This window comes from Takifugu rubripes, chromosome 1 (genome assembly GCF_901000725.2).
Source record: "Takifugu rubripes chromosome 1, fTakRub1.2, whole genome shotgun sequence".
Classification (NCBI taxonomy): Eukaryota; Metazoa; Chordata; class Actinopteri; order Tetraodontiformes; family Tetraodontidae; genus Takifugu; species Takifugu rubripes.
This window is the reverse complement of record NC_042285.1, coordinates 20,347,586-20,366,037: the sequence shown is the minus strand read 5'-3', so window position 1 is coordinate 20,366,037 and position 18,452 is coordinate 20,347,586. Positions and strand designations below refer to the sequence as shown.

Genomic DNA, 18,452 nt, shown 5'->3' with positions numbered 1-18,452 from the left:
GCGAGCCGATCGCTTACGTCATCATGGAAACAGCACATCAGCATCTTCATCGGCGTAAACAAGCTTTTTTTTCACCCACACATACAGAGAAGATATTGAGCTGAGTACGGTACCTATTATCTAAACATTTAAGACCAAAAAAATGACAATAGAGGCAGGAGACACTGTTTTCTATTTAATTATTATAAACCACTAATTGATATAAAATGTTAAAGAAATAAAAAGGCTGAAGTTTGACTTCATTTGCTCGACAACGCACACATTAAGACAGTATACAGGCTTCACAGGCCTCTGCGGGGGGAAAGGCCTCTGGAGGGAAACAGTTTAGCGTCGACTAGCACGTACTTTATTTGTTCTTATAGCCTTTGTCTGTAAAGCTGAAGGAGGAAGATACAGCACATGTACACGAGCCGTGGAGGCGACATCTCAGGAGGAGAACCGCACACGGTTCCGTCTTGTTCTGACAGCAAAACAACAAAAAGGTAAAGAGTCGGGAAAACGACCGCATTATCAAAAAAAAAACCAAAATTAAATGAACAGTACAGCAACAACAACAATGCTAGCATGTTTGGACAACTTTAAACTAATAAATGTGCCGAAGAGAATGTGGAGTTTCGAATGCCCACGGAACAATTTCCTCCTTGAAGAACAACAACTCGGCTCCTCGAGCATCAGTTCAATGGACGTTTTTCCTATTTCCAAGACAACCGGTGGTCTTCAAAAGCAACCAGCTTGGAGCTGTTTTCGCATGCCAAAGTGTGCCCCCCCCCCCACCCCTCCCAAAGTGTTTTATAATAAATACAGGTCTGTGCCACTATAAGGGCAGTGAACCCAGGAAGTCTCTCCCATTGTCCTCTTGTTCAAATGTCCATTTTGATTTTGTCCAGAGAGTTGTCGATCTTTGTGAGAGTCTTTTTGATGCGTAACGCTGTTAGCCTGGCCGAAGGATTCTGGTACCAGCACTCCTTCATCAGTTTGGCCATGGAGGTCAGAGTCTGGGGGGAGGAGAAATCGGTCAATATGCGAGTTAACGCGACCGTAACGGGTGTGTGAATGTGACTTACTGGGTCCGAAAACCATCTGTTTGGTATGTTTGGCCTCTGCTGGTCCACACACACAACCTTCTTCATGTCCTCAAAACTGGGATCACTGGGGACCACGTCGTGGAACGGCGGCTTGTAGTCTTCCACGATACCTGCCAGGCACAAATCATTCCAAACTGAACCTGTCAGTTTTTCCCACTTACATACGAGGGTAAGCCTGTTGTAGCCATCTCCTTGTACGGAAGCTACAGAACAGCTCCTGCTATAATTTACCTCCAACACTGAAGGAAATAAGTATTTTTACACTCCTTAAATTGTCTGGCTGACCTTTGCATGGTAGAAAATCAGGTGTATTTGCAGGGCAAAGTTTAGCTTTTTCACAGTATGTTCTCCGACATGTCGAGAGGGGTTTAATTATTGCAGTTCATAAACTCCACCACTAGAGGCCACTACAATCCACTCACTAGATGCATAAAAGGTACCCTGGACAAGGGTGGCATCTAATCCCACAAAACCAGCACATGTCTAAATATGGTGGGAGTGTCTTCACACAGTACACAGTGTATAAGGATATAAAGTAAGTAATTGGTACTATAGTCAATACTTGTGCTCACCATTGCTAACCGTCCTCCTGGCGATCTCCCACAGGACAAGGCCCAGGGCCCAGATGTCCACTCTTTTGAAGGACTCAAAACAGTCCATCTGGATGGAGTCGTCGAGCACCTCGGGGGCCATGTAGCGCTTCGTGCCCACTTTGGGATTATTCCCCACGTCCAGCTCATTGGTGTCTTGAAAATGCATGACGGCCAGACCTAGCATAAAAGCACAGCCCCTTAAAGTCCCGCTCACGGTAAAACAACACCATTACATCGGCGTTTGGAAGAAGTTTCAATGACGTCAGGACAAACCGTCTATCATCTCATTTAAATGTAGACACACCACTTTGTCGTTAACAGCCCCCCCCCACAGAGCTCCACAGCTAGCATGTTTGTCAGAACAGTGAATGCATCATCCAGAACAGACTTAATTCATTTAATCAAGAGTGTTGCAAGGTTACAGCTTGTACCTGAATTAAGGTTTATCTGAGCACTTACATAGGGAACATTAGCTAAAACGGCCTGTTCCTCTAAATGTGTTTTCGATTAGGGCCACTTTGGCTCCCCAAATCAGCAAAACTTCGGTCAAGAACAAGAGTGAAAATACTGGCGAAAATACTTAATGCCTGCATCTCATATACGGTAATTATTCAGGAAAGCTTACTAAATACAGGAAATGAAAACATCAGAGGTTTATCGGTCCTCACCGAGGTCAGCGATGCAGCACTGCCCGTTCTTTTTAACCAGTATGTTTTTGCTCTTCAGGTCTCGGTGGGCGATGGCCGGTTTGCCCTGGGTGCCAAAGATCTCCACGTGGAGATGCGCCAGCCCGCAGGCGATGGAGAGAGCCATGCAGAGGCAGCTGGAAGCATCCAGAGTGCTGAGCTGGAGGTAGTCGTACAGGGAGCCCATCTCTTGGAAGTGAGTGATCAACCACAGCTGGGTGCTGGAGTTCCTGGAGGTCATGTCAGAAGCTATGAAGCCTAAGGTGGGAGAAGGGAGTCGATTTTCTGAAGGTGTTTTGCAGCACAGAATATGATCAAGCTGGCAGACTGACTAGTCGGACCAGGTGGATTTAGAGATAAAGGATGATGGCATTTACTCAGTTTTTCAAATAAGCACAGACACACATCAAAGCAGGATGCTGGTACGACCACGTGTGACCTGCCCCTCGTTGGCAGAGCAAACAAACAAACGCGCGAGACATGCGACTTACCCAGGATGTTCTCGTGTCGCAGCAGCACCGTGTTGTAGATCTCCGTCTCTCTGAACCAGGACTTCTCGTCTCTGGAAGAGAAAATCTTGACTGCAACGTTCTCCCCCTGCCACTGACCCCTCCACACTTCACCATAACGGCCCTTACCTGGGGGGGGACACAGAAAAAACAGACAATTTGTAGTGAAACTTTTGGCTGGGAGAATTCCTGGAAGCAGATAATTAATAACTTTACTGATGCGGTCATTAGAGTCTCCATCATCCTAATGTGGACGTTTTTGGACTGTAGGAGGAAATAGAACACCTGGAGAACGTGCTCCACACAGGTGGACCCCGAGTCTAGAATCAAATCTGGAACTCTCTTCCCTTGAGGCCCATGTAGAGCGTTACACCAGCGTTCACTCAATGCTTCTGTCAGACTCAAAATTAATTCGGAGCATTTTTGACCTTGTGATTGCGCAATACCACCACTGTCATCCTATTCTGGGATTTTAGATTCGACATAAAAAGGGGGGCTTATTTCAGTTTAGCCCCTGTTAATATGACTCTGAGCAATAAAGAATGAATAAAACTTTAACTCTCGCAGCAGCACAACACACACAGAACGCGGATGTTCACACTTTATGCATCATCATCTCATGGCGACTGTTCCACCTACTTCTATTTTATATGACACGTTTGTTAAATTTGACTACACCGAAGACCAAACAAAATAAAAACCCTGCTGGCTCGATCAGGCCGCCATTATGCTGGATCCCTCTCTCAGATGAGTAAAAATGTCTCATTAACCTGTAAGAGGAGGCAGAGTTTACTGAAAGAGCTCTATATGAAAAGCTGTAATAGGAGGATACTCACCCACACACTCATTAAGGGTAATTTGTCTGGCCACGGTTCTCTGAACAAGGAAAGGCAACCCTGAACCACTTCCAGAAGTACAGGAGTGATCCAACAGATCCTGGGAGACATAGATAAAAACAGCAAATAGAGAAAAGGTTTATTTTGTGCATTCACACATAACGTGTGTCTATCTGCACGCTCGCTCTTTGAATGAAAACCTCCCCCAAAGGACCCCCACAGTTTGAGTCTTCAAACACGATGAAATAAAGAGTATGTGGGTCTCAGATGGTGACTAATACAAGCAGACTGGTTTGATGTGGCACCCACACGTGTTGGAGGAGGCCGGCTGTGTGTGTGTGTCGACCATGATATTGTTGTGCGAGTGGGTGTGTGTCTGTGTGAGAGGTGCAGAGTGCCCCCTGCTGAGTAAACAACAGAAAAGTCACCCCCACAATAGCGGCTGGTGTGGGCGCATTAGAGATTTTATCTAATCCAAGGCCCAGACTTTAAAACAGGCACAACGTTGCTAAGCCTTTTATTTTTATCTTGGCTGCAAGACACTGCAGATCCAGAAAGCAACACAGGAGGGCGCTGCAGAGTAGAAGAGTTGCAGAAAACTGCAAAGACAAACAACTGTGCGGGGAGGGCGAGGATGGAAAAAACGACTGAGGAGCGATCCCTCAGATGAACAGATGCATAATGCAGGAGCTGCCTGGGAGACAATTTGGAATCACAACAGAGGAATGCAAGAGAGCAGCTAAAATCAATGAGTTACTCAGCAGAGTTTAATCCCCCTCACTGGTAAAGGAGGATTGTTTTTAGCAGGGCATATTTGGAACAGCCTGTAAAGCAGCAGGGGGCATTCATAATGTTTCAAAATCACCATAATCACGCTGAAGGCGGTCAGACGCGTCAGTGTCAGACGGGTGCGATTTTCATTGTTTCCATCTTTAACAGCAGCACTGGCGTCACAAACCTAATTAATAGAGACGCTCCGACTAAACTTATTCTGACAAAGGCACAAAAAGGGTTTTATGGTCCAACATTAGAAAATTCCGATACATTTTTTGAGGACAAAGACTCCCAAGCTGAACGTTAACAGCCGTTTCTGCTGTTTGGGCAGCAGCGAGTCTGTGGGTAGTTTCTGCTGATTAAACAGTGCGCGCGCCAACCATCCGCTGCGGCGCGACGTCTTTCGGACTAATCCCAAACCACAGGACTCCACCTCAACTCTGGATCCACTTAGCCGGCCTCTGAATGTAAACCACTCCGCAGACTGCTGACAATGGCTCAGTGGTTAGAAAATAAATAGCAAAGACGTCCTGACCGGTTGGAAGTCGACAGAAAACAAGCAGCAACAGTTTATTCCAGCGCGACGGTCGGATTCTCCATTTTAGAACGAAGCATATGTGGAAACACTCAGCGTTACACAAACGTGCTGATCAAGGTTTTCTGATTTCGTTTAGTGCAACCAATGAAATAAGAGCCCAACACTGACCGCCAGGGTGCTGTCACCGACGTTGGACGCGATGAGGCCGTCGATGGTTCCGTACTCTGCGTCCCGCGACGTTAACCTCTCCATCTGGTTATGGTGGATGCGTCTGAACACCAGGATGGCGGCGGCGGAGAGGACGATGAGGACGATGATGGGGGCCACAATGACAATGACCAGCGTGGTCACGCTGTAGCTGGGAAGTTCTTCAGCTGAGGAGAGAAGAGAAGCTCCGGTAATGTGGGTTTGGACGCGGCCGTTTCAGCCCCCCGCAGGAAAAAAATAGTTACATTAAACGTTCGCTGTTTGTAAGAGTTTAGAGAAATGATGAAAGGACCACACAGACTGAGGCTCAACAACACAAATTACAGGTTTGCAGTGCTCAGTAGGCCTATTGAAGAAAGCAGTTCTGGGCGGGGGTGCATACATATGCACGCACACACACACACACACACGTGCACACACCCACCCCTCATCAAGTCAGCAGAGGCCAGCAAAAGAAACTGACCACCATTCACACTTCCCAAACATTCCGAGACTGATCGGCTCTGCTGCAGCACAGACAATGATCCTCTTTTCTCCACAGCTCCAGTAATCAACCACTTCTGTGAAAGCCGAGAAAAAACGGACTTTCAAGCAGACATTGTTGGAGATTTGCGGACAACATTTGGAATTAAATATTAGAAGCTGTGGTTTTATTCAAGCCAGTAAAAGAATGTACATTTGAGGCCTAAAGGTGCTATAGAAAAGGTGACTGAAAGGGAAAAAGGCCAGCTTTGTGCAAACGGACTCTCCCCGACTCCCAGGTGGCTCCGTCCTCTGGTCTCCTGTCAGCTCGCCCTCTGACAGCCTCCAAAAGGAGAGAGGAGGATAGTGAACCATAACTAAATAATATTCAGAACCTCCCTCAGGCTTGCCCACTGTGTCCCCCTCGTTTCTCTTTCATCAGTTTGCTCACATGCACTACATCTTACGCCAAAATTTGATTTTCCAACGTTTCGTCAGAATTTGATCTTTGTGCCAGTTTACACAAGGACATTTGAAGAAAACGGAATAACTGACCAGAATTAGAACGGCTGATTTTCGCACTCTTGGCACAGAACAGACAAACCAAAGAAACAGAGTAGAATTCTGAAGCTGATTCAGGAGTATCGGTGATGCACCTTTAACAGGCAGCTCCACCGTGCTGTTTAAGTTACACAGGTGACCGGAGCAGCATTCCACGATCTGGTCTCGGGAGGGTGGGGTCTTGCACGTCATTGTGCTCTGCTCATAGATCTTAAAGCATCCCTTCTGGTACACCAGGGAGCCGGCGCTGTCCGTCAAAGATGAGAAGCAAAGGTGACCCATGCAGCGATTTCCCGACGCGCATGAGCTGCCCTCACATACACACTCATGCTCCTCCCTTTTCAGAGGCTTTGTCTCAACCTCTGCAAAAAAATGACAAAAACAGGAAGAGAAAGTTACAGACGTATTTCTTCAAAGCATGATAAAGAAACGCAGTGCCTCGGGCGGAAAATGGCGACGCAAACGTATGATGACGGGTTAAACTGGCATTTGAACAAGCTGGAGTCAGAGACGGACGGAATCTGTGTTGTGGTAGCCGCGAATTCCTGGAGCTACTGTTTATAGAAAAGCAACGTGGTCACTGTGGACAAAGTCACCTTTCCCTGGAGCTTGCACAGTGACATTCATGTTACACAGATGGCCCTGGCAGCACTTGACAACGCGGGCCGGCGACGGCGGCGTGGCACAGGTGGCTCGACCCTCTTCGTCATCCCTCAGGCAGCCCTTCTGTTGGACGGCTGCTCCATCCACCAGCGTCAGAGAGGAGAAGCAATGCTGGCCGGTGCAGCGACGGTCACGCTCGCACGGGATGCCCTCACACACGCAGTGCTGTTCTCTGAGAACTGGTCTGCCGGCGGACAGCTCCGCGTCTGATAAGGCTGAACAGAGAGGGAGCGGGAGCAGGATCCATTAAAGCATCACAATGAATTAAAAGCCACTCGCTCAGCTAAAAACACATCGGCGGCCACAATTACACAAGTGTTGTAATATGTTTTGAAAAGAAAAATAGAGATTTGTGCAATACTAAAATGCTTAGCTATGGTCACATGACAGTCATGTTATTCTCCCAGCCAAATCCTTTAAGTGCACATTGACTGAATAAGAGGGCGATCTAGCCTATTTCCCATGTTGCTGTGGGCTGGTTAATAAAAGAGAGCTACAAACAGCTCCCAAGTGTCAGATACTGTCAGCTTCTAGCAAACCCAGCTCTCTGCAGGGTGTCATGGTGTCACACATAAATCATAGAAAACAAAGACAACAGAATATGTAAAAATCACAGCGGGGGTAAGAAGGGAAGCAACAACCTATTCTGGAATCCTGATCACGGATGTGTGTTGCACTGCATAATGTTGCCTCCATTTACAAACATATTTCCTGCGAGTAAGTATCGATCACCATGTGCAATGGGGGGGAAGGTGACAATCCTGGGCTCAATTTGGACGCATACGAGAGCCACGCGGAGCGGCGATGGCAGGGAAATCTGCAGCGTCACAACCGACGCGCTCGCGTGTTTTTATGCATCAGAGTCATCTTTGATTTCAATGAAAACAACATGGAAGAAATCTATATTCAGAAACATCAACTGCACCTTTTTCTGGTAACTGCAAGGAGGCGTTCATGTTACACAGATCCCCATAGCAGCATTCCACCACCAGCTCGGGGGTCGGAGGCCTTTGGCAACGTGTGGACTCTTCCTCACTGGCCACAAGACAGCCCTTCTGAAGGACAGATGTCCCGTTTAGTACAGAGAGGGAAGTGAAACACTGCTGGCCGAGACACCGGCTCCCACTGCTGCAAGATGCTCCAGCACACGAGCATTCGATGTTTCTTCTGCTGGAATCACCTGCTTAGAAAGAAGAAACAATGAATTACTGAGAATAATCTGACAGGTTCTGAGGAGGGCTTCAGCTCTCATGCACCTCCTACGTGTGTCACGACAATAGATTATCCCACTAAGGGTGCACGTCGTGTACGTGTAATGGAAGGACATAAAAAAAATTCTCAGATGAAATCCACTTAACACAGACAGACATCAGACATAGCAGACAAAGGCGGGACTAGTCAACGGGGGAGACAGTGTGAGGCCTGGGGGAACCAGAATGAGATAGATCTGCACAAAGATGTGCCTTCCAACAGCACCAAAAAGTACACACCTCTCTTCACTCAGTGTACTGAGGGTACCTGTGAGCTGGATTGACAACATATTCTGTACTCTTGCACTTTTGTGCAGCACCAAAGTTAGCAAGAGAACCCACTCTAACCAGATCCTGTCTGTTTTTGACAGCACAAACCTTCAACTCCCTCCAGCAAACATGTCTATTTAAAAGTGTGATATGAGAAGTCTTTGTGGGGGGACTCTTACCTTCCAAGCTAGCACAAGGAAAGACCAGAAGGGTCAAAATCAGCACAAACATGTCCGCTGCCACCATTGTAGACCTAAAGTGAAGAGAAAAACACAACAATGAGAGGTGGAAATGTTTGAAATCCTTCAGTATAAAACACACTGTATTTTAATGACGACTCTTCTGGTACAGAAGTTAAAATCTAGAGTTGTGAGGTAGATATCTGAGTCCCCCAGACTTTGCTAGGTTTATATTCTCAACCCAAGAATCTAAAGATACAAACACAGAAGAGATCCCACAGCAAACACTTTGCTGGTCCTAAATGTTGGCGACTGGTGTAAATGAATATGTAATAAACATCATCTTCATCGGAACATTTCTCCCATTATGCAGTGACACACATACCCTATGCCTAAGAATACAAAGGAAATGGGGAGATCTTTTATTATTTCAAAATATAAAAATCAGAGTCAACACCAAGTTTAAAATGCTCAAGAAAAGTGGGTCTCATGCCTTGCTGTTGTCCTGGCAACAAGGCTTTGAGTGGCAAGCAATGGGGAGACTGGTTACCTCCAATTGGCTGCCTCTGCATGTGTGCATATTGATGTCTGCGTGTGTTGGAGGGACCGGCTGCTTGGCAGCCAGGGGAGAGGAGCAGACAGACCACAGAGGAGGAGGAGAGGAGCACAGCAGGGAGAACAAGTGTGGGCGCCCAAATACCATCTCCCAGAAAGGGAGAGACGGTCAAATCCTTTAATATTTAATGTGCCTTTGGAAGCATCCATATGCGTCACGTAGGACTTTTTCTGCTTTGCACTGTGCCAGATTGGAAGAGACCACCCCTTTAAAGAGTAAAAATCCCAAAATAAACAGACCCAGTGGAAGCAGCGATTTACCAACTACAATATGTGGGTTTTGTGGAAGCATCAGCCGTGTCTCCGTAATCACCAGGACTGTTATCTTGAAAGCATGTGTGCTTCAGCGCTTCCGTGCCAATGAGAAATACCCCAGCCCCACCAAACACACACCCACATACAGTGCACCCCCCCCCCCGCCCCCCCCCAGGACATTGTTTCTGTCTCACAGACGTAAATGATTAAGTGCACGGTGTTAGCATTAGCCCAACGGCTGCCTGTGTGCACACAGACCACTTGCTGCTCCTTTAATCAGAGCACAACACATAGGCTGCATCACAGAGATAATCGGCAGCTTTGTCTGCTCCCCCCGGAACATGAGGGGGTGGGGTGGGGGCAGAGGAGACTGGGGAGGTACGACGGGGGAGGAAATAGGGGACAGTAGGTCAGAGGAGGGCAGTTAACATATTTCATGTGTGATGCGACAATGAGAAGGGCCACAGGGAGGGAAGTGGGACAAGGTGTCTGGTGTCAGTGGTGTGGGGGGGGGGGTGGTGGGAGGAAGGGTGCCACGCTGGTAGAGCGGGGCTGGCATGGACGCCGAGAGGAAGGCTGATTAGGAGATGAGCAGAGGAATAAAAGACAAAATGCCTCTGCAGTCTGCAGTCATTCTGCGTGATGAAGTTCTCTATCCGGCTCAGATCTGTCAATCACACGGCTGAAACGATTCATTAGCAGCATTCTAAAGAATTATCAATGCAAATTTCTTGCCTGGAGGCTCGTGCGCACAGCCCTGGTTCACCCAGAGGATTTAAATGATGCACAACACTGACGCAATTTACGCCAGGAAGACGACATACGAGCAGCATGAGGTTCGCACTTGTGGAGTGTATAAATTATACAGAATATGTTCCTAATTGATGGAGGAACAAGCCCTCGTTTACAAAGAATAATTGACCGTATAGTGACAGATCAATAACTTACCTCAATTAACTAAGTAGAGCAGGGCACAGGAACTATTTAATGGCATAAATGAGTGCTTCTAAATGATCTGCTGCCTTTCCATCTGCAGCAACTGCCCCTCATCAAGTCAATTGAATGATCCCAAAGAAATGCTTGTAACAAGCCGTGAAAAGCCCACCGATATCACCGGGAAAAGGGGGTATCACTGACAGAATTTGTTTTCTTACTGGGCCTCGGACAGCTTTGGCTGAACGGAACTCAGTGGGGATTTCTCCAAAGGAGACAGAAATGATCTGCAGAAACCAGAGCAGACTTTATATCCCCGTCTGTGTATGTTTGCTCTGTTGCTTATATGCCAACATATTGAATTCTGCAATTATCTGCCAGTGTTCTACAGCCTGCGTTCATCCCCGCTGACGTCCTGCCAAGGATCTACCGTCATTCTCTCCTCTTCTTTAGCCGTCTCACCCCCTCGTCTCTTTTCCTTTACTGCTCCCTTCCGCAGCCTTTCAATGTGCTGTAATATGAATCCAAGCCCTGACCCAGTAAAACGCCACATGTTTCTGATTATTCTCATATAGCGCTTGGAAAAATAGATTGAATGCACTTATTACATTAAAACACATAGGAATATGTTCACCGCAGCGAGCCATCCATTAGCATAGCTTCTCTTTACGTCAATGTGTCTTTGTCCTGTGTCCAAACCACACTCACAAAACATGATGACTTCAACATAAAACTAAAGGCTAACGCCTCCTCTTCGTATTTAGCGATTATTCTTTCTCCTGGTCGTTTATGTGGAACATTGACAGCGCAGAACGCTTTTTCTGTAAAAGATAATCCATCTGGCATCAGTTAGAGCCGCGCGTGGAACCAGAGACAACAGTGAGCTCAGGACAGTTAGAGAGGCCAACTCACTAAATCAGTGGGTTTGCTTGAGTGGAGACTGCTAACTCCTGCCATTGGTGGAGGACGCCCTGCAGCGATCCCACAGATCCGCTCTCCACCTTCATGACGCCACAGTTCCCCCTGACTGGACAGTGGGTTTCTGCAGAGGGTAATCTTGATCAGCACCCTTTAAGACCTTCAGCAGACGTGATTAGATGAGATGATTAAACACAGCACGTAACTGCAGACAACCGAGCCTCAACACTGAGGGATGCTGACAGCTATGAACGGACTGAGTCGGAACCGTGTCACTTCCTGTTCAAGCCCAATAACAACTAAACATTTCTGTTATTTTTAAATCAATACATTAACACGGGCTCGCCCGTCACTACTTGCTAAAGACATGTAGGATGTCCATTAAGATCAATAGCACGAGACAGATCTGAGCAGCATTCTGCATATTTAGGTGACAAGTTACAATCTAAACTGTTTCCAACGACCATTTAAAAAAATGATCCTCAAAGATGTTTTATTACTTTTAAGCAGAACGCCATCCTGTCTGGTGAGCTTTTTGTATCATTGAGGTAGAGGAGGAGGAAGGTGGAGGGGGGGACTGGGGCTCCCTGCAGGAGCTGCTGAGTCATCGAGCTGGCAACGGGGGAGAGGTGAGGCAGAATGTGTGTGAGCTGGCAGCCTGGCACAGTTACCATGGCACAAATAGCCCCGGCAGTGAGGAAACTGCAGCAAACTGCAGGACGGTGAGGGAGGGACACGAGCAGGGAGTGGGACGATGCGAAACCTGCCGCTTCTGTCCCCGTCCCCATCACTGGTTCCAGACCCAGACGGCCAAAGTGCCAGCGTGCCATCAGGGGCACAGATGGTTGGCTGGTAGGTGGATGTGGGTGTAATTGAGACCTGAGGGCGAAAGTGTTCATCTTTGCAGCAGCCCACATTGATATTCACACACTGCAGCTCAGCAACCACAATCCTGTTCCCGCAGTACAACACTCGGTCATAAAATACCCAGGTTTTAAGAGAATAAAGGCACAGGTGTGAAAACGGAGTCAAAACAAAGCCTAAATCACAAACTAGGACTGTTTTAAACACATTTTAACATCATTTGTTTTGTCCACAGGGGCAGATTTGTCATATTGATGGTTTTCCAATTAAAAAATTTAGAGCCTGGCTTCTTTTAAGGCTCATTCATTAGACAGTAATGATATAGTTGGTCCTTTTTAACCCCGTGGAATAAAAGAGAGCAGTTTATATTACAGATATTTTGCATGATAGTGTGGCAAATATTGTACTGTAAAATGAGCTGGTTAGGCAAGTTTGAGAGGATCCCCAAGAAGAATCAGATGATCCTTTATCTGTGCAGACAGAGTGTCCAAGTCAGCTGGGGTCAGAGGTCACAGTTCAGGGGGTGTTGGCAAAATGAATGGGTGGAAGAGGGTGGGTTTCGGGCTAGATTGACACCTCTTCAAACCCCCATCCGGGGCAGCAGATTGCTCAGAAGATGCGCTGGAGGTTTGGCTGTGACAGGTACATTCACACAGCTCCTAGAAAAACACTGCTCATCGAAGAGCGTCCAGACTTTTGTGCTTGTGTGGGAGCAACAGGACTGGTTTTAAAAATGGGAGATGAAAGCAAAACCTCTCTGGCAATAACAGAAGAACCCTATGGGATTCACAGGACCCTGTCAACTCCAACCAATCTCCATCTCCCAGAGCACCTCGGCAGCTGCAGCCTTTCACAATGTGAGGAATGTAATCAAATGCAAATACCCCCCGCTTTCACCGTGGAGCTCAACAGGAAGGCAGGTGCGCTGCCTCTCATACAATATGCCAACTAATGTGCACATGATGTATTCAGCTGAGATCAAATGCAACCAGAGACAATAGCTGTCTCTTTCACTTCCACAAATCCTGTCTGCCTCACAACATCCACAGGAGCTTTACTACAGCCAGCGGTCCAGCGTGTGTTCCTAGAAAAACTTTGATTTGCTCTTGAACAGGTCTTAGCAACCCCGTAAAGAAGCTGGAGGACACCGACAATGACACGGGGATATGTGCAGACAGAGCAGCTCCAAAACTAAAGCAAAGCCATATTTCTACTGATACAAGCACCTTTGGCACCTCCAAAAGGTCTCGCTCGGGGCCTAGCGAGACACTCGTGGAAGTTTTACGACACTTGGGATGCCGTTAACGGGTCCTCTGCGAAATGGTCGCCATAGTGATCCCACATCCATTTTCACATGGCAATCAAAAGATCAGAAAGCGCCCGTTCAAACAGGGTCTTTACGGCCCGCTGCTATGTGGGCCACCGGAGGAATGCACAAACACTCCCCCCTCCAAACAACCATCTCATAAAGTTCACGGCAGCACAGAGGAACTTGATTTGTGTCCCAGTAAACCAATTTTCCATCCTTGCCAAAAGGTAACGAGTCAGGCAAGTGACGACTGAAGAGTGACCCAAAACTCTGACCTGGACCGGCCACGTGATTATTACATATTACACAGTAGGTCCTGGGGGTGGGGGTGCATTTTAGTATTTTTTGAAATAAACATTATTTAAAACATAAACACTGCTGCTATTGCCCCTATTTTTACTGTAACTATGGAAAATAGCTCTAGGAATCTTCCCTGAAGAATCTTCCTCTGCCTGCAGGTATAAAATTATGAGAAAGTCTTTCATGGCAGGAAAGAGAATGACTCATCCGATGGCCGGCAACAATACAACAGAGATAACGGTCCCACACTCGGCTCCACCGCCGATCTGGGACGTCACGTCCCGCTGCCAAAGGAGTCCTCACGGCTGGAAGCTGCCTGGATTTATGACAGACGGGTCTCGGAATTCAAAGGCCAACAAATCTATCAAAATTTTAAATTCTTTAATCTGAGACTTTGTTATTGTTGGAAACAATCAGGAATAGTTTCAGTGCTGACAGCAAATAGGAGGACGCGGCGCGTGCCGCCGCTGAAACGAGCCCGTACGTTTTCCACTGACAGCTGAGCAATAAGAGAGCGCTGATGCGAGCGAAGGGCTCATAAAATGTGTATTGCAGATGGTCTCCAATGAAATTCTGGATCAGAGAAGAGAGAAAAAGTAGCCACGAGCGCTGCAGAACTACGTGTCTGTGCGTCTGTGCATGCGGACGGGAGCCGTCCCGTCCCCCGTCCCCCCGTCTCCGCTTTTCATCCACGCTCGAACACAGAATCGCAAACTAAATCAATATGTCTCCAGGAGACGGGGAGGAAGAGGACAACAGGATCCCAACCAGAGACACAAATCTGGCCGCTTGTTTATCTCACTCTCTCTTTTCTCTCTAACTTTCCAGGGTCACACTGAGACCGCAGAGCCTCCAACTCCCAAAAAGCTCTTCTTATCATGATGTGTTTGGGCTTCATGAGGCAGATTATTAAAGAGACTCCACAATATCTTTTTTTTTGGGGGGGGGGGGGGGGGGACTAAAAATAACACTGCAGACAGAAGGTCTCTTTCTCAAAGGCTGGACACGAGCACAGGGCTGAATCAAGCAGCCCACACTCGCTGCCTCATCCGATGCCAAGGTTGTTCCTGGTCAAACTTCCTAATGACTGGACGTGTGTGTCCACCTGTGTGGCTAAAAGCCAAAGTTAAGCTCAAAGCAACAAAAACAACAAACCCTCGCCCCTTTTCATCTTCCACTCGACACCCTCGGCCCACGTTTACAACCACAGACAGCCCCCCCCCCCCCCCCGAGCTTCAGAGCGACCTACATGGTGGCGCGATGAGCCTCAGAGTCTTGCTCAGACTTGAAGCAGTCTATCTTGGTCTCATAACTGCAGCTCTCTTGTTAATGACAGACTGTGTAACCCGATTCCACACATACACACACACACACCACCCAACCCCCACCAGTCTCTCTGGGTTTCTTGGATCACACTCTTCCCTCTTCCTCCACCTGCATATTGTTCCAACCAAAACAACCAGCTGCTTCTGAGTGCCCCCCCCCCCCGCCCTCCACACACACAAACACACACACACACATTAAAATTCACACTTTCCGAAACTATTGAACTTTTGTGGGAAAATGAAACAGTTTATGTGCTTAAGGGTCAAAGGATTTGTCTCATCTTTTGCCTAAAATTGTTCGATCAGACCTGTTTTGGCTTCATCACAACCCCAAGTTGTCTTAAATTATGAATCAAGGAGAAATTAAACACGCTGACATGACATCCAGGATGGTGCCTTAACTTGGGTGGTGGTTGGGGGGGGGGGTGTTGTTAGTGGTCGGGACGCTGTAAAACAATAGTCACAGCCAGGCTGACTGAATTAACAAAGGCAGACAATAAAAGACTGTAGAGCAAATACGGGCAGAAAGAGGGTGAATCCACATAATGGACTGAGCCGATATCAGGGGCCCGCTGCCTCGGCTCAAGTCAGGAACCCTCAAGGTCCCTGGAATTAAACCCTATCTTAGCACAGACTTTCTGTCGTCTCTTTTATCGGACCGGTTCTCCTATAGGAGCCCACCAGGCGCCCGACTTCCTCAGCGACTGGTCAGCTAGACTGCAACACAAGCACACGCTGGGCCCAGTTTATCTGTCAGTTATCACCGTCTCCCGACTTTTCACGTCAGAACTCAGTCTAGTAGATGTGATCTGCATGTGTACAAGCTCTCCAGGCTCGTCGGGGGCTACACCACGTGCAGCGTTAGACTCCCTGCTGTCACTGTTTTGCTGTTTCCAGGCTCCACAAAAACTGGAGTTATTTATATGGCAGGATAAGTCTACCAATTATTTGCTCTATGCTGTTCCCCCTTTGCAATTTTTTTCTAAAGCTAATTAGAGTGTACTCCCTCGTCTCCAATGTGGAAGACGGATGCTGACCATGGAACGAGATAACCTGGGATCAGAGCGTCAAATGGAGAATTTCCAGCACGCGGGCCCAACACCAGCCTAAATACAACCAATAGAATACCGGACCTCTAATCCAGTATCTCAGCTGTCTCAATGCGGTAAAAAATACTCAAGTTTAAGCCTCAGTACTTGTCAGAAAATGACAATCCATTTATTATTACCAGTTTGCACCATCCCTTCAAATTCATTTCGAGCGCCTAATCCGCACTGATTAAACAGTCTTTGCTACAGGCAGATCAGATTATCATGCATACACACACTGTGTCAGTTTGTTAAATGGCTTAGCATTGAAGGCGCATAATTAAAAAGGAGTCTGGAGTGTGCGTGTTCAATCAGACAGACTCAACTGTGACAACGCTCCTCAAACAGCAGACAGCGGGGTTCTTGTGTTCTCTCCAGTTTGGGGAGAGCAGGAAGGCAGCCCAAAGTTGATTCCGGGGAAGATCGCATCAGTGTGAGACCTTCCCATTCACACTTTATTTAATCTGCGCAATTATCTCTGAGCCTTTCTGACTGGCACCAACAGCCCGGCAATGAAGTTCGCGCGCTCTCGTCAGCGGCTCCTTTACGCACATGGAAACGTCGTGATCACGTTTGGCTTTTATTAATCTTCCCGTCGCGGGCCAACAGCTCAGCAGCCCTGGGTTTTTGTGGGCTTCTATGATGGAAAATGGAACTGCAGAAAGATGTAGCCGCTTGTACACATGTCGGCCCCCATCAACACCTTCGATTGTGATGTTAAAAGTGCCCAGCGTGTGATGATGGGGCATACGATCAGGAGTCAGAACGACCCCCCCCCCCCCCCCCCCCCCCCCCCCCTCGGGAAAAGCTTTCTGCATGACAAAAACTCTAAAAGGAATCTCAACTAGTTGTAAAGCTGTGAGATTGATTTGGCTGTAATGGTCAATCGCAGTCGTTTAATTTCTCTCCCTTTGCAGCGTCCATCCAAAATATGGCGGATATGTTGGATTTAAATTGGGATTAAAACACGAGCAGGACCAGGAGGGTAAAAGATGTGAAGGTTCGGTCACCAAACAGGCCAATAGTGTAGGAGGGAAAGCCCAGACAGAGACGGGAGAGAGAGACGGGGGCTTTAAAAAACGCGTCACGACACATTTTAGCCTGCGTTTCACCAAAACTTCTCCGCGTCCACACGCACGTTAAACACCAACCATTGTGTTACAACCCTGTTCAAAAATTCTAAACGTGTCATGATTATTGAACTCACCTCGTTTTCTTTCCTCCAAAGTGCTTTAGGAAGAGCTCGGGAACTGGCGCAGTTCGAACTATTCTGCCATCTCCCGAGAATTCACCGACAACGCCAGATTTGTTTTCCAAAGTCTGAAGGAGGGGAGCCTACATGGCAGCAATATCATCGACCGCCGGGAGCGAAAAGTGTCGGGTTCGGTCGGTGCTGGCCGGGCGGAACAACTCCTACATTTTGGGACGTCCCCTCTCTTTGCGCGATAACGCTGCAGAGGCTTCGGGAATCGCAGTCGGAACCACGAAGGCGAAAAAGCCACTCACGGGCTCCGAGGAGGAAGTTTCCTTGCAGCAACTCAGTGGAATTAAGCGCCGTCAAGCGTCGTGGTGAACAAGCGCGCTTCCGGTGGAGCTTTTCAAAATAAAACGGGTTTCCTGCTCCATCGTTTGACGCCGTTTGTTAATATTTAGGCTGTGCTTGGGGATTAGTTACTTACAATTTAAACTTTGTACAGACTACATTTATTTACCTCTAGAAAATAATCTTTAATTCATCATAAAGTTAATTGTTATCTAGACCTTAAGGCTGTGCTTTTATTATGAAGTGAATCTTTTTCCTGTCACAGATTTTTCTTTTCTCTTGGTTGAAGTGCAGGGTATTTAAAACATTGCTGCTTTTTGGTTTACTATGCCAGGTTCACTGGTCGAAGAGAGGCGGTTAAATAACTTAATTGGTCATACAAGATAGACGTTTAGAAAGCAGACGCGGTGCCATTGTTGCTAAGGAGATAATCAAACCACTGTCACTATGTAATTAAATATCCAGTGAATATTTTAGGCTGCACAAAGATGCCCTCGAGACCGTCCAAACATAACAGCTGCTTGAGATGTGGACAAGAGTGGCAGTAATGGAAAATCACAACCAAGTAGGTAGAACTTTGTACAGGAACATTGACCGAAAGGTCCGGTTTCAGAAATGAAGACTCCTCCAGATATTGTGGAGAATGAACAATGTAAAGTCCTGTGGTATCTGCAGATCCTGGCGGATGA

At 47.3% G+C, this 18,452-nt stretch overlaps 1 protein-coding gene across 4 annotated transcripts; it reads right to left on the bottom strand.

Moving 5' to 3' along the window:
• Window positions 1-162: 162 nt before the first annotated feature.
• On the bottom strand, window positions 163-17,779 carry LOC101072160 (activin receptor type-1). Of its 4 annotated transcripts, none has more exons than XM_011610401.2 (12): window positions 17,428-17,779; window positions 8,614-8,687; window positions 7,840-8,097; window positions 6,848-7,129; window positions 6,347-6,613; window positions 5,190-5,395; window positions 3,710-3,809; window positions 2,856-3,002; window positions 2,347-2,622; window positions 1,658-1,855; window positions 1,065-1,195; window positions 163-995 (listed from the first exon to the last, which is right to left on the bottom strand). In XM_011610401.2, exons 2-12 carry the CDS (start codon window positions 8,678-8,680, stop codon window positions 861-863), a joined length of 2,067 nt encoding a protein of 688 aa, XP_011608703.1. In that variant the 5' UTR covers window positions 8,681-8,687; window positions 17,428-17,779; the 3' UTR covers window positions 163-860. The 4 variants fall into 4 exon arrangements, with proteins under 4 accessions (XP_011608703.1, XP_011608706.1, XP_029696876.1 ...); XM_011610404.2 differs by having other exon boundaries at window positions 7,840-8,094; window positions 17,428-17,778; XM_029841016.1 differs by lacking the exon at window positions 17,428-17,779 and adding an exon at window positions 11,329-11,452.
• Window positions 17,780-18,452: the final 673 nt, after the last annotated feature.